This window comes from Eumetopias jubatus, unplaced genomic scaffold (genome assembly GCF_037043125.1).
Source record: "Eumetopias jubatus isolate StellerSeaLion01/CBP00866 unplaced genomic scaffold, mEumJub1_p1.0 scaffold_14, whole genome shotgun sequence".
Classification (NCBI taxonomy): Eukaryota; Metazoa; Chordata; class Mammalia; order Carnivora; family Otariidae; genus Eumetopias; species Eumetopias jubatus.
In genome coordinates this window covers 64,437,259-64,450,979 of record NW_028274820.1, presented here as the reverse complement: position 1 = coordinate 64,450,979, position 13,721 = coordinate 64,437,259, and the positions used below count along the sequence as shown (strand labels likewise).

Sequence of the window (13,721 nt, the reverse complement as noted above, 5' to 3'; positions counted from 1 at the left end):
AGGATCTTTTTATTAGGTCCCGGTATGATGGAAGAATGAAATCCCTTCTAAAAAGAGGAACCAGGAGTTTTTGGGCAATGAACATGAATTATTGTTTACTCAACCTGTGGTAAAGATGGACCATCTTACCCAGGTCCATGGAGGATTGACTTAGAAGGCTGACATGTTAATTTCCATATTTCTTCTTGAAGCTACTGTCAGACCCAGAATATTCATATATTTACTCAACAAGTACTGACTGCCTGCTAGGTGCTGGATGTTGTTCTAGGTATTTGGAGTACATCAGTCAATGAAACAGACATTGCCCCCATAAAGCTTATAGTCTAGGGATGGGTCATTGATCTGGCTCAGGATAATTTAGTTTAATGTACATTTTATTTTATTCTTATTTTTAAAGATTTATTTATTTATTTTAGAGAGAGAGAGAGCAGGGGGAGAGAGGGAGAGAGAGAGAGAATCCTCAAGCAGACTCCCTCCTGAGTGCAGAGCCCAACATGGGGCCTGATCCCAGGACCCTGAGATCATGACCTGAGCTGAAACCAAGAATTGGACACTTAGCCGAGTGACCCCCCAGGTGCCCTAATATACATTTCAAATTATAAAATGTTTTTAAACATGAGAATACAGGAATCAATTTGGATATCCATGTCTGTACTGACAACTGACTTTTAAAACGTGTATTTTTCTTTCTTTTGCAATTATGGGCATAGTACAACATTTGGAGGACATTTGGAGGACACATAAAAGAAGAAACCAAATTTCACTGATGTTCCTGGGTGGGAGGCCACCAAGGGTGCAGCCAATCTATGGCCATGTGAACTAGGACAAGCCTGAACTCACTAGCTCTGGGAAACCAAGTTACCTATGACCCCAGCACCAGAATATAATCATCATCACCATTTGCTGTGTTTCCTTCCTGTCTTTCTAAAGTGTATTTTTACATAATTGCAACCATATTGTATCCTACTTTATAGTTTGTTCTTTTTTCTTAAATGTAGTTTATCTTTACTCTAACTGTGTTGGTCTGTCACATTATCTCCAAAACCCCAGCATCCTTATCATCATCATCAACAGCAGAGGCCACCTCCAGGACACAAAAATGGAGTGTGTGTGTGTGTGTGTGTGTGTGTAGCTAGCTGTGTATATCTGTGTGGTACATGTTTGCTGGTGACAAAGAACATGTTTGCTATCCTGTTTGAGGTGAATTACTAAGCTGGAAGAAAGTACGAGATGAATTTAGCTGCCAGTGAACAGCAGATGGAGGAGAATCTATTATAAGTCATTTTGTACTTGTAGTATGAAATAGTTGGATCCAAATAGGTGGATCCACTTTGGTGTCGGAAATCCTCTTTTGGGCTGCCTGTCTGTTTTCTTTGGTTCCAGCATTCCTGGCACTCTTGATAATTCTGTTGCCAAGGTTGCCACTGAGAGGAATTACTTTCTCCAGGGATTTCAGAACCGCAGTGAGAAACTCTTAACTCCATAACGCATTCTTGTTATTGGAAGGCTTGAAATGAGATGTATGCATAAAGTACTTAGAATAGAGCCTGCCACATGGTGGCCTGACCCATGTTAGACCCCTAAGAAACTGTGCTCCCTTACCTATGTCCAAGTGCATATGGGAGCTGATTCTACCTATACCAGGTGGTCCATTTGGGACCTATTGCTATGCAAGTTGTTACCTTGGATGCTCTGTATTTATTCTAACCCCCCATTCCCCAGAGCCTCATCAAGCATCTCTGATGTGGCAAATTTTGCTGGCCTACTAAAGATCATTCACCCATTCTCTCTGTTATTCCTCTTGCCTCTTAACATACTGGCATTTTTCTATTTCTATATATTTATGTTTCCTAGTTAGAGAAAGAAAAAAATCATATGTCACAGGAATCATGCAATTTTCAACTGAATTATTTCAAATGAATTATAATTTTGGCTTGCTTTCTAAAGTCAGAGCTATAATATACTATTAAAACTGTTTATACTCTTAAACCTTCTGTAAATGATAACACCAACAACAGACCACATGAAAAGAGGTGTTCTTTCTGGGGCAAAGCTTTAATTTATATCGTGTTGGTGGGCTTAGGTGCTTTGGTCAGTTGAGCCTGGATTTAAGACTGAAAGGTTATAACTCTGATTTGTGGGCAGATCTTTTTCCTCAGCCCTAGCACACGGGTATAAACTGTGTCAGCACCTGGTGAATTGGATGTCAAATTTTGTCAAAACAGTGGTGAGGATAGGGTTTCAGAGGATTCATATTTACCAACCCTCTTTTCTTTCTTAATTTCATTTCTCAGACACCCTCTTGCAATTTGGTGGGGCCATATGACTGATTTCTGGCTAATGGAATGTGGGAAGAAGGGATATGTGTTTCTTCCAGGCCTAGTCCCTAAAATTTTTCTTCATGGTCTTCCACCTTTTTTCTCTTCCTTCATCTGCCAGCTAGATGTGGAGTATCCAGTGGAGGACTCTGGGGACCTAGGGGTCAGTGGGGTGACCAGGTGGAAGGAGTCTGGGTCCCTGAATAAGTCCACAGTTACACACCTCCCCTACTCACTATTGGGCTTTGTGATGAGCAAGAAATAAATCTTTATTATGGTGGTGGGCCACTGAGACTTTGGATATTTGTTACAGAGGTCAGTTATGCAAACTAAGTCAGGATGTGGCACCATATATATATATATTTATATATAATTGTATATTATCATATATAAGATTATTATTATTTTTCCTGTTGGCCCCCAGGAAGCAACAGAATGTCAGAACCCTCTCAAGGAAGTCTGAAATGAGAAGAGTTGATAGGGTGTATCTAAGTGAAGCCCTTGAGAGAAAGTCAGGAATCAAGAAGGAAGCCAAGTACAGGTGGGGTTTGCAATGGAAGACATGGCCTGGAGTCAGGAGCCAGATGGAAACATCATGATGGAAACAGGTTGGAAATAGACCAGGAATGTTTGGGATGAATATTGCAAACCAGTAGTGGTTTTTATCCCTGGCTTCTCACTAGAATCATCCAGTGAGCTTTAAAAAAATACCAGTGCTTAGACTTCCCATTCAAGACCAGTGAATCAGAATCTGTTCTGGTGAGTCTTGGTGTCTGTATGATTTATTAGTTCCATAGGTGATTTCAGCATGCTATTGGTGTTAAGAACCACTGTTTTAAGTGGCACTGAAGCACCTGTGCTTTGCCTTTGCTGAGCAGTGGGTACCCAAGCACACTTGGGTGACCCAAAGGTACTGACTAATCTTTTTTTTTAATTTAATTTTATTATGTTATATTAATCACCATACATGACAGCATTAGTTTTTGATGTAGTGTTCCATGATTCATTGTTTGCATATAACACCCAGTGCTCCAGTCAATACGTGCCCTCCTTAATACCCATCACCGGGCTAAACCATCCCCACACCTGGTACTGACTAATCTTATAGCACACTAAATAAAAGTCAGAGGTAGTTGCAGCCAGAAGAAACTATGGCTCAAACACACCATTGCCTAAGATATCTGTGACTGTTTTTCCTGCAGAGATATAGAAGGTCAGCCCATGGGTTTGCCATGGTGCCTTTGAGTTCCATTGGGTCTGGGTGCTCTGGTCAGGGAACCTGACTTTTGTCCCTGTTCCATAGTTGTCATGAGCCATGTTCATGCTCTCTTGGGGAGTGATGGAGCTTCATGTCTATGAGGCTGGCTTTGTGTAGAGACAAAACAGCAGGGAGGCAGTGGCCACTGTGGGCCATGGGGCATAATGATAGTGACTGCTAGTAAAAAATTATACTTTTAAGAGTGTGGGCAAGTTGAATGGAAGTCAGATTTAAACCGAATTTAAATACCTGCTATGATTTCGGGAAACCTTATTAAATTTAGTGCCACCTTATTAAAATTGCCCAAAGCATTAGTCTCATGAGGAAGGTTGAAAGGCTGTTCTATAGGCAGAGGAATCATCAGCTCCAATTTGACTTTTCTTCTTTGGGGAACACTTTGTACTGTTTGAAGTCCACTTGGTGCCATGACTGCTGTGCACTAATCATTCATTCAACCACTTCTTATGGGGATTTACATGCCGGGCATCGTGTAAGATGCCAAACAAGTGAGTCAGATACGGTCCCTACTTTGAAAGATCTTTTTGAAGTCATTTTCACTTGTAACATTTGCAATTATAAAGCCCTGTAAGGGAGGCCTGATTTTGCCCATCTGAGAGAAGAAGGTGAGACTCAGGTAATTAAGCAACTTGCCAGGGGTCACATGTCTAGCAGACCTGACTCGTCACCCAGGGCTGGGCTTCTGACTCAGGTCCAGGGGCCTTTCCTCAGTGGCCTCCCCAGGGAGAAGAGTCAATGGCTGCAGGACGGTGGCAGGGAGACAGGTGCTGGCCAAGGCTAGTGTTCCTGTCCAGAGCTCAGTTCAGGCTCTCTGAAATGAAGGCATAAGTGTGAATTCAAGACTATTGTAATCATTTCACCACAGAGAAAAGTGTATGAATCTAAAGGTAGATAATGAAACAGAGGTGGCCAAAAGGGGTCTTCCGGAGTCATCATGTGCCCTGAGGTTGCCTGGGCCAAGAAGCACAACCAGATTCATGGACTGAGGGACAGGGGAGTGTGGAGAGGAGCAGAGAGATGCCAGACATTTGGGTAGTTGTTTGGATGAGAGACACAGAAGGGACAGGAATGACTCACAGGTTCTGATCTGACGATAGAGTGGTTGGGAGGACCATTTACCAAGATGGGACTGTTGGAGGTTAATAGTGAGGTGTTGGGGCTAGGAACCCAAAAATGCCTGACTATGAGGGACCATGTAGGAGCGGTGCTCAGTCTATGCTGCACTCACCAAGCTCTGTATTTGGCCTGGCATGGGCTGCCTCCCCCAGGAGAAGGGCACTTTATTCCCATCCTCACAGACATGCCATATAGGCTCTTCCCAACAGAGATCCTTGCCTTAGTAATTTTGCTCCAGGAAAGCTTGGGAACCCTAATCAATCAGAGAAGAAATCTTCCTAGGGGGATAGCTGGAAAGAGGGCGGTAAGGGTGGGCCTAGCCTGGGAAGGGGCGTGGAAGCATTACCCCCTTCTCCAGCACCCCAAGGGAACTCTGGGGACAGAGGAGGAAGACGAAGAGTTCAGGTTTGGACGAGTTGAGGTTAAGTGCCTGTCAGACCTTCTGAAGAAAAAGGAGATGCCCTGCTGCTCAGGAAAGTGATCTGGGTTGGAAATAGACACTGGAGAGTCATTAATGGAGCTATCAAGAGTGAAGAGGATTGCTCGGTGGAGAAGGAATGTTGTGAGAAGATAAGAGCTTCCAGGATGAGAAGCTTCCTGGTTCCACACCAGTAAAGGAATTAGCAAGAAAGGTAGGAGGCAAACTAGGAGCAAGCCGTGCCCTGGGTGCCCAGGAACAAAAAGACACCCTAAGGATGCAGCTGTGGTCTACAGAGTTAATGCTGCCAGGAGGCCTGGAATATGAGGTCCACAGCACACCTACTAAATGTGCTAATGCCCAGATGACAGAAGTGTCGTGGAATGGGGAGGCCATTGGAAGCTGGTGTGTGTGTGGGTGGAGACTAAGTGAGCATCTCCTCAGGGTGCTGTCTGAGCCGCCCTGTCCAAGCTTTGGACTCCAGCTCTGAAGAACCCTGCGGGTGTCCACAGCTCGGTTGAGTGACAGAGCCTCTGGCGCCATCGCTCATGGGGTGATTGCTTCTCTGGGGCTTGGACCCAGGAGTGAGCAAGCCCTAAGCCTTGTTTCTCTTGCCTCTGAGTATGGCTCATCTCAAACACTCTATGTAGAAAACAAGCACAAAAGGGACCTAGTGTCCTAGTGATGATGATAATGTTAAAAAATTTTTACTGAAAGTTTATCATGAGTCAAGTTCAGGGTAAGTCTTTTTTTTTTAAGATTTATTTATTTATTTTAGAGAGAGAGAGAGAGAGAGAGAGAGAGAGAAAGAGTGCAGAAGGGAGGGGCAGAGGGAGAGGGAGACACAGAGAATCTCAAGCAGACTCCCTGCTGAGCGTGGAGCCCTACGTGGGGCTCAGTCTCAGGACCCTGAGATCATGACCTGAGCCAAAATCAAAAGTTGCATGGTTAACGGACTGAGCTACACAGGTGCCCGCAGGGTAAGTCTTTAACATAAATTATCATATTATAATTCACCTATTCCCTATGAGATACACATTATGTTTCCATTTTACAGAAGAAAAAACAGACTCAGAGTGGCTAAGCAACTTGTTCAAGGTCACACAGCTAGCAAGTAGAGGATCTTTTTGTTTTATTTTATTAATTTTAAATGTTGTTCACCTGTTTATCATGGAACTGTGTTTTGAACTGGCTCCAAAGCTCATCATAGAAGAACATGGAGGATGAATGGAGAGAGGGAATGCCTGAGAATGATTATCTTACCCCATCATGTCACCTCTTGGCATGAAGCATTGCATATTACATCTGTGTTCAGTCTTTACTCCATTAAATCTAATGAGGGCCTACTCTGGGCCAGGCACTGTGCCGGGGCTGGGATGGAAGACCCATCCCTGCTACCAGCAGCTCATATCCTCACGGGGTGACCAGTGTGCAAAAAAGCAGTATGAGTGCAGCGTGATGATTCTAGGATGAAGATGCAGAACGGGGTCCTGGGGAGGCTTAAAGTGGAGTGGCCACCTTCCTCCAGGAAGGACAGGCAGGAAATGCTTTCTGGAGGACCTGGGACATCAGTGGAGACTTGAAGGTTGAGGAAGAGGTCTCTAGGCAAACCAGGTGGCCTGAGGGGGAAGAATATTCCAGGCTTGTATTCTGGATTATGTAAAATAAATTCAAGACAGGCATTTTGTCACTACTGCAGAATGTCTCCCATTCTCAAAATCTCCAGGCTACAAAGGCTATTGGAAGGATCTCCCCAAATTCTCAGTGCTACTTAATATTTTCTGACACTGAAGAATTTTTTTTTAAGATTTATTTATTTATTTATTTGACAGAGAGAGACACAGCGAGAGAGGGGACACAAGCAGAGGGAGTGGGAGAGGGAGAAGCAGGCCTCCCACCGAGCAGGGAGACTGATGTGGGGCTAGATCCCAGGACCCCGGGATCATGACTGAGCCACCCAGGTGCCCCAACACTGAAGAATTTTTTGAGACACTGAAGGCAGGTACTGAAAAATAGTCACGTTCACAAATGCACTAATAACATGTAAACTTAGGAAAAAGAATAGACAGGAGGCCGTCCCTATCACAAAACAAAGTTGCCTCATTGTGCAAATAGAATTCTGTAATCTCCATCAGGGTCTTCCAGGTATCTTTCTGGCACCTTTCTTGGATCCTCAGGGGTGTAGGTACTTTGCTTTTTGTTCTCCCTGTTTATATAGATGGTATCTGCCATCCCTGGGCCTAATTAATATGAGAAGTAAAGAATGGGCTCTAGGGAAGCAATAGGGTAGGAACAAAATGGAACTGAGAGGGGTGTTAGTGACAGCTGAAGAGGACTTGCCTCCTTAGATACGCACTTTCTGAGACTGCTCTCTCATTCTGATGCTCTGTGCCAGAGACTGGGACTTACTCTTCATGTAAAGTCCTCAAAGGCAGGGGGCTGTTTCTTGGTTAGCATAATGCCTAACACATAGTTGGCATTCAATAATGTTAGTTTCATTCCTCCCTTTCTCTGTTCATTTCTTCTTCCTCTGTGCTCTGCCTTGAAGGAAGTATGTTTGGTGGACTAGTGAACACTCCTGGTTGTGAGCAAGAGAAACTCCCTTATGCTGGGTCATTCACAAAGAGGAAATACAGTATAAGGTATTAGGGTATCTTATGGAACTTAGAAGCTGATTTTCAGATACTGGCTGGAATGGGTCTGTAGTGTTCTAGAACTAACTAGCTTCCTTCCTTCCTTCCTTCCTTCCTTCCTTCCTTCCCTCCTTCCTTCCTTCCTTCCTTCCTTCCTCCCTCCCTCCCTCCCTTCCTCCCTTCCTTTCTTCCTTTCTTTCTTAAAGGTTTTATTTATTTATTTATTTGAGAGAGAGACAGAGTTCTTGTGTGCATGTGTGTGGGGGAGGGGCAAAGGCGGGGGAGAGGGATAAGCAGACTCCACGCTGAGTGCAGAGTCCTGCGTCGATCCCACAACCCTGAAATCATGACCTGAGCCATAACCAAGAGTCGGATGCTTAACCAACTAAGCCACCCAGGCACCCCTGAAATGTACTAGAACTTTCTTTTCACCTCTCATAATTCCTGTTCCCAAAAAAGATACTCATTAGCTCCATCTACACCTTACCAATTATAGCCAGAGGGGCAGAATTGCAGTTCAGAAACTTATTGTGTCTGCAGCCATTTCTGTGATCACGTGAATGCAAGGCGGCCTTTCTCAGAATTTGGAGTGGTTGTCAGACGGCTCGGTATTCATGAGGGGTGTGAACAATGCTTTTATTGGGCCACCTTGGGTTTACAATTCTTAGACCATCGGCTTTTGGGAGAATTCCAAATGATAGACAACTCCCTACCTGAATATGGTTGAAATGTATTAATGAAATGTTGAAGAGCTGTCTTTTCTTTGGTATGACAAATGAAAAGTTATTTTCTTAGAAAGCTGACTTTTTGATAACATATGCTACATATAGTGTCTCATCTTCTTCTAGAAGTTTAAAGATCAATGAGCAATGAATACATGCCATTGGCACTCTTTCTCATATAGAAACAGGAATCAGCCCCTACACAGGGAGTTTCAAAGGACGTGACAGTAGTACCTGAATCAGAGGAGTATCCTGCCAGATTTTTATGTTTTCATATGTAGTTGTTATATTTTGAAGGACATTATTTCATCCATGAGCCATGAGCTGATTTAGATACTGAGTTCTTGGGATGAAGTAGGGTCATGCTTTACCTCTTGGAAGAGATTAATCTTAATCTAATTAATATTGGCTAATGACTGGATCAAACTATGACTATGTATATTGTTTTTTTCCTTTCTTCCTTTATCAAACATTTGTTGCTGTACCATCCTTGTTAGAATCCACTCTAGTAGTTAAAAAAAAAAAGGATACTTCCTCTCCAAACTTATTTTATTTTGAGATTTTAATTTTATTTTATTTGAGAGAGAGAGGGAGCATGCATGCACACAAGCAGGGGAGGGGCAGAGGGAGAGAGACAAGCAGACTCGCCAGTGAGCAGGGAGCCCCACGCAGGGCTTGATCCCAGGACCCTGAGATCATGACCTGAGCCGAAGTCAGACACTTAACCAACTGAGCCACCCAAGTGCCCCCCGCAACTTATTTTAAAATAAATGTAATAAAACTAGAAGTTGTCCAAGTCCAGACAGGTATAAGATATTTACTATAATCTAAGAGCAAACGTTTTCTGTAAAGGGTCAGATAGTAAAATGTTTTTGGTTTTGCAGGCCATACAGTCTGGGCACAACTAAACTTTGCCTTTTGGTTTAAAAGCAAGCCATAGACAATATGTAAGTAAAGGAGTGTGTCTGTCTATTTTCTAACACTGAAATTTGAGTTTCATATAGTTTTAACATGTCAGAAGTTTTAACATGTCTTCTTTTGAATTTTCTTCGATCACTTAAAAATGTGAAAGCCATTCTTGGGGTGCCTGGGTGGCTCAGTCGTTAAGCGTCTGCCTTCGGCTCAGGTCATGGTCCCAGGGTCCTGGAATTGAGCCCTGCATCGAGCTCCATGCTCCACGGAGAGCCTGCTTCTCCCTCTGTCTGCTGCCCCTGCTTGTGCTCTCCCTCTCTCCCTCTCTCTCTCTCTCTCACTGTGTCAAATAAATAAATAAATAAAAATCTTAAAAAAAATGTGAAAGCCATTCTTAGCGTGAAGACTACAAAAACAGGTGACAGGCTGGATTTGGCCTCTTGGCATTCGTTTGTCAACCCCTGCTCTAAGAAGATTGCAGGATCCGTATATCTGCTTAGCTGTTTGGTTTAGTTTTCTTCACAAGCATTCTTGACTGAGCATTTCTGAGAGAGCAAGCAAAAGCAAGGCTTCTTTTGATCTCAGTCTCGAGCTCATTCTTTCTTGGCTTATGTAATGTTAGCATTCAACTTCTCTTGGTTTGGTGTAAGAGCTCCACGCTGAGAAGGCTGCTTTGAGACTCTGCACTTGAAGCAATGCATTTAGTGGTTCTGTAGGTGGGCAGTCTCTAAAACCAGGGAGAGAGGTAATGATTCTGGGGAGAAGCAGTTTAAAAACAGTTCTAATTGTTCAGGCAAGTTATTTTTACCAGTCTTTAGGGGACAGATAAATGATCACGTTATTATTTTTATAGATTGTATTGCAAAAAGCTTTTCTGCTAAGAGTGATTAAATACCAAGTTTTAATTTTGCTCACTCAAGGAAAAATTTCCATTGCATTAGGATATTTTTTTTTCTTGATAACTTACTATAGGATACTATCACTCGGGGCTTTCAGGCTCCTCACTCCAGGATTTACAGTGACACAAAAGAAGGCAGGTGCTTCTGCTAAAGGTTTGGGAAAGTGGAAGAAATACAGGGGAATGGGAACTATTGGAAACTCCTAATCATTACTAAATTTAAACATATACATAATATTTTAGGTAATATACATAAAACATTATATGTAAAATTTTCTTTATTTATAAAATTAATGGTGATAACAATAACCAAAATACATTGTTGTCATGGAGAAGAATTTTCCAGTGTCTACCTAATGAAACTCGGGAGCCATCTGGCAATTGCAGTAACTGAATGTCCATTGTATACCTGGGCTTCATCCTCTCACTTAACCCTCATCGTAAGATGAGGAAAGCAAGACTCAGGAATTAGTCCTGTAGGTAGGTAGGTAGGTAGTAGGTAGTAGGTAGGAAACTACCATCTTTCTCACGGTCAAATAGCTGGTAAGCGGTGGAACCAGATTTCAGACCCAGGTGTGTCTGTCTCTAGAGCCCTTTTAATGCTTTCATGTTGTAACCAGTTCCAGTCTCAAGGAGTACCTCAGGGTCGAAGCATCCCCTGGCTTTGAGATGTGCCATTATGTGTGACGTGAGGCCCATGTTACCTATTGCCTTGTGGATCAATTAATCTTGCTATTGATCTAAGCATACTATCAATGTGAGTGTGGGTCTAGGTCTTTCCTGAGACAATTTATAACTGAAGTTCCAAGACATCTGACATAAAAAAAGAAACACCCATGTCTCTGAAAATATACGGTGAATTGAAAGAGATTCAATTCCCTGAGACATTCATTAACCTGGGGGCTTGAGGGTTTTATGGGTCCCCTGAAATTGTGGGTAGAATACTGCATATGTGTGCATATGTGCCTTTTTTTGGAGAAGGTTTCTAATTTTAATTAGGCTCTGAAGACATGTGGACCCGCTGCTCCCTAAACTCAACTGGAACCAATTAGGAATATACCTGATTGACTCTCTAAATATACTTGATTGACTCTCTGATTGACAAGTGTTTATTAATTGTGTCAAATCCCATCACAGCAAATGAAGTTAAATTAATTGTAGTCCCCCAATAGCCTGAGCATAGCACTGTCATTGTACATGTGACACTGGGTGGACTCCACCAAGGGACTCAGCTCTGGTCTATTCACATGAGCTCCCTAGTCCCTGACATACAACAACGCAACTGTAGATCCTCAGTAACTGCTAGCTGACCGGAGGGAATGATTTTTCCTGTGTAAAACTCACCTACCAGTCATTTCAGGTACTGGAAGGACCAGTGATTGACCTGGTGTCACAGAAACTACTATGTCTAAACCCTGCCCCTTTCTATCTGTAGGACCTTATTCAAGCCTCTCTGGGCCTCAGTTCCCTCATCTGTAACAAGAGGGTTAGCTGTAGGATTGGCAAAATCTCTTACCTCCACAAATTCCAGTAGTCTAATATTTGGCAAAACCATATTGGAGAGAGCTGGGGCGAGCCATTAGGAATGGGCTAGAACACGACTGTAAATCGCACACCTTCGAGCCTGTGTGTGAAAGCACGTGGCCACAAATAAGGGTTGCTTTGATAATTACCTCTGGTGAGGGACTGTTGAGAAGTAATCTTATCGGGGCTCCTGGCTAGTTGAGGGGGACAGCTGCTGGGAGGAAGTGGGCGTGGCGATTGTCCTGATTTCCTTGTTTGGAGTAAACTTTGGCAGCATCTGACCGGCTTAGATGTTTGCTTTTCCATCTCTTGATGTGCTTTTTGGGAGCTCTCCTGCCTGCCAGAGAAAACATCTAGAAGCAGCACGACTCCAGATCTTAGCCATTCCTTTGAGTCCCCAAACCCCACCAGCCCCCAGAGAGGGGAAGGCGAAGTTGAGAGAGAAAACAGGCGTGCGCACTGGCTTCGGCGCCCGCAGAGAGTACAGTGGAAAAGACAGGAATTTCGGCACCCGCTCAGTCCCCGTCCCCACGCTCAGGCGCCGGTCGCCTCCCTTTCCTGGCGCTCCTCGCGCCCTACCTGGAACTTGACACCGGGGATGGGGCAGTGGCGCCGCGAGCTGACCGCGCCGCGCGCCTAGCGCCTCAGGCGGACTTGCGGCCGCAGCGCCCGCAGCCGGCGCGTCGGGCTCGCAGTGGGAGGGCGGCGGGGTTGCGGGGACAGCGCGCCGCGCGGCCGGGGGAGGGGACACCGCCGAGCGCGGGGCGCGGGCGCGGGGCTGCGCGCTCCGCCGCGGGGAACCCCGGGACACCGCGGGCCGAGCCATGACGGACGCCGGCAACAGGAAAGAGGGCTTCAAAAAATGCCGGAGCGCTACTTTCAGCATCGATGGCTACAGCTTCACCATCGGTGAGAACTTTCTACCCTCCGTCCGACTCCTGGATCGGGCAGACACCCTTTTCGGTGGCGGCGAGGGTCCTTTCTAAGCGGGGGTGGGGGGCGGTCAGGGGTCCCGCTGGGCCGCGGGGCGCTCGCGAGGGGAGTCCCGGGGAGCGGTGACAGGGCAGGGAAGCCGCGTGAGTGGCTGGTCGCCGCGCGGGGCTGTCCCCGCGGCGCCCCTCCCGCCGCTCTGCCCCGGCAGCCCGCTGGAGCTGGTTTTCAGGGTTACCCCTTTCTGAACCGCTCGATTTCCTTGCTGCAAACCAGAGAGGAGGGATAGAGACAGGGATGGAGGCAGGGAGATGGAGAGATGGAGCTAGAAATACGGAGAGAGGGAAGTCAGAAAGCGACAGAAAGACGTGGACATGATAGAAACTAAGACAGACGTACAGAGACATTATGGAAACACCTAGATATCAGGTCAGACACAGAGACAGAGACTAATAGAATGGCAGAGATGTGGAGATAGTGACAGAAACAAGAGATGCAGAGGCTGAGAGAGACACACACACAGAGAGTCAGAGACAGATTGAGGGACAGTTTTTACAAAAGTTGAAACAAGGAGAAAGGGACACAGAGAAAGGCAGGTGAGGGAAGTAGGGATGTAGGAAGGTAGGGAGAGGGAGAGGAAGAGGGGAAGAGAGAGAGCAAAGGAGCATGTCAGACCGGCACTGGAGGCAGGCGGGGAGGGAGGGATGTATCATGTTACTGAAATATTTGAGATAAAGTGGTCCGCTGTCCTCTGGACTCCCTGTGGCTCTCTGTTTTCTTCCCTTCTCAAACCTGTTACCAAGAGGGGTACCAGAGGGGCTATTAGAGGTAGCAGGACTACAGGGCTGATGCTCTGGAGGCTGAATTTCAAGAGAACAGTTCTCAGTGCTTTCACTACTGGTCCCATGTTGTGCACTGTTTTGAAACAACTGGCCAGAGATTGCCTCCTCATCTTCCCAGGAGGTGGGCAAGGC

General features: G+C 45.2%; 1 protein-coding gene across 3 annotated transcripts in view; it reads left to right on the top strand.

Annotated features, from left to right (window-relative positions):
• PDE1C (phosphodiesterase 1C) overlaps positions 1-13,721 on the top strand; it is a 625,988-nt gene that overhangs the window by 76,611 nt on the left and 535,656 nt on the right. The window contains exon 1 of one of the 3 annotated variants that reach the window (XM_088018711.1): positions 12,642-12,726. The exons of the other annotated variants lie outside the window; for them this stretch is intronic. Within the exon in view, the coding sequence (XP_087874837.1) occupies positions 12,642-12,726 (85 nt within the window). Of the gene's footprint in view, positions 1-12,641; positions 12,727-13,721 lie in introns of those variants that run through there. 3 annotated transcript variants of the gene reach the window in all.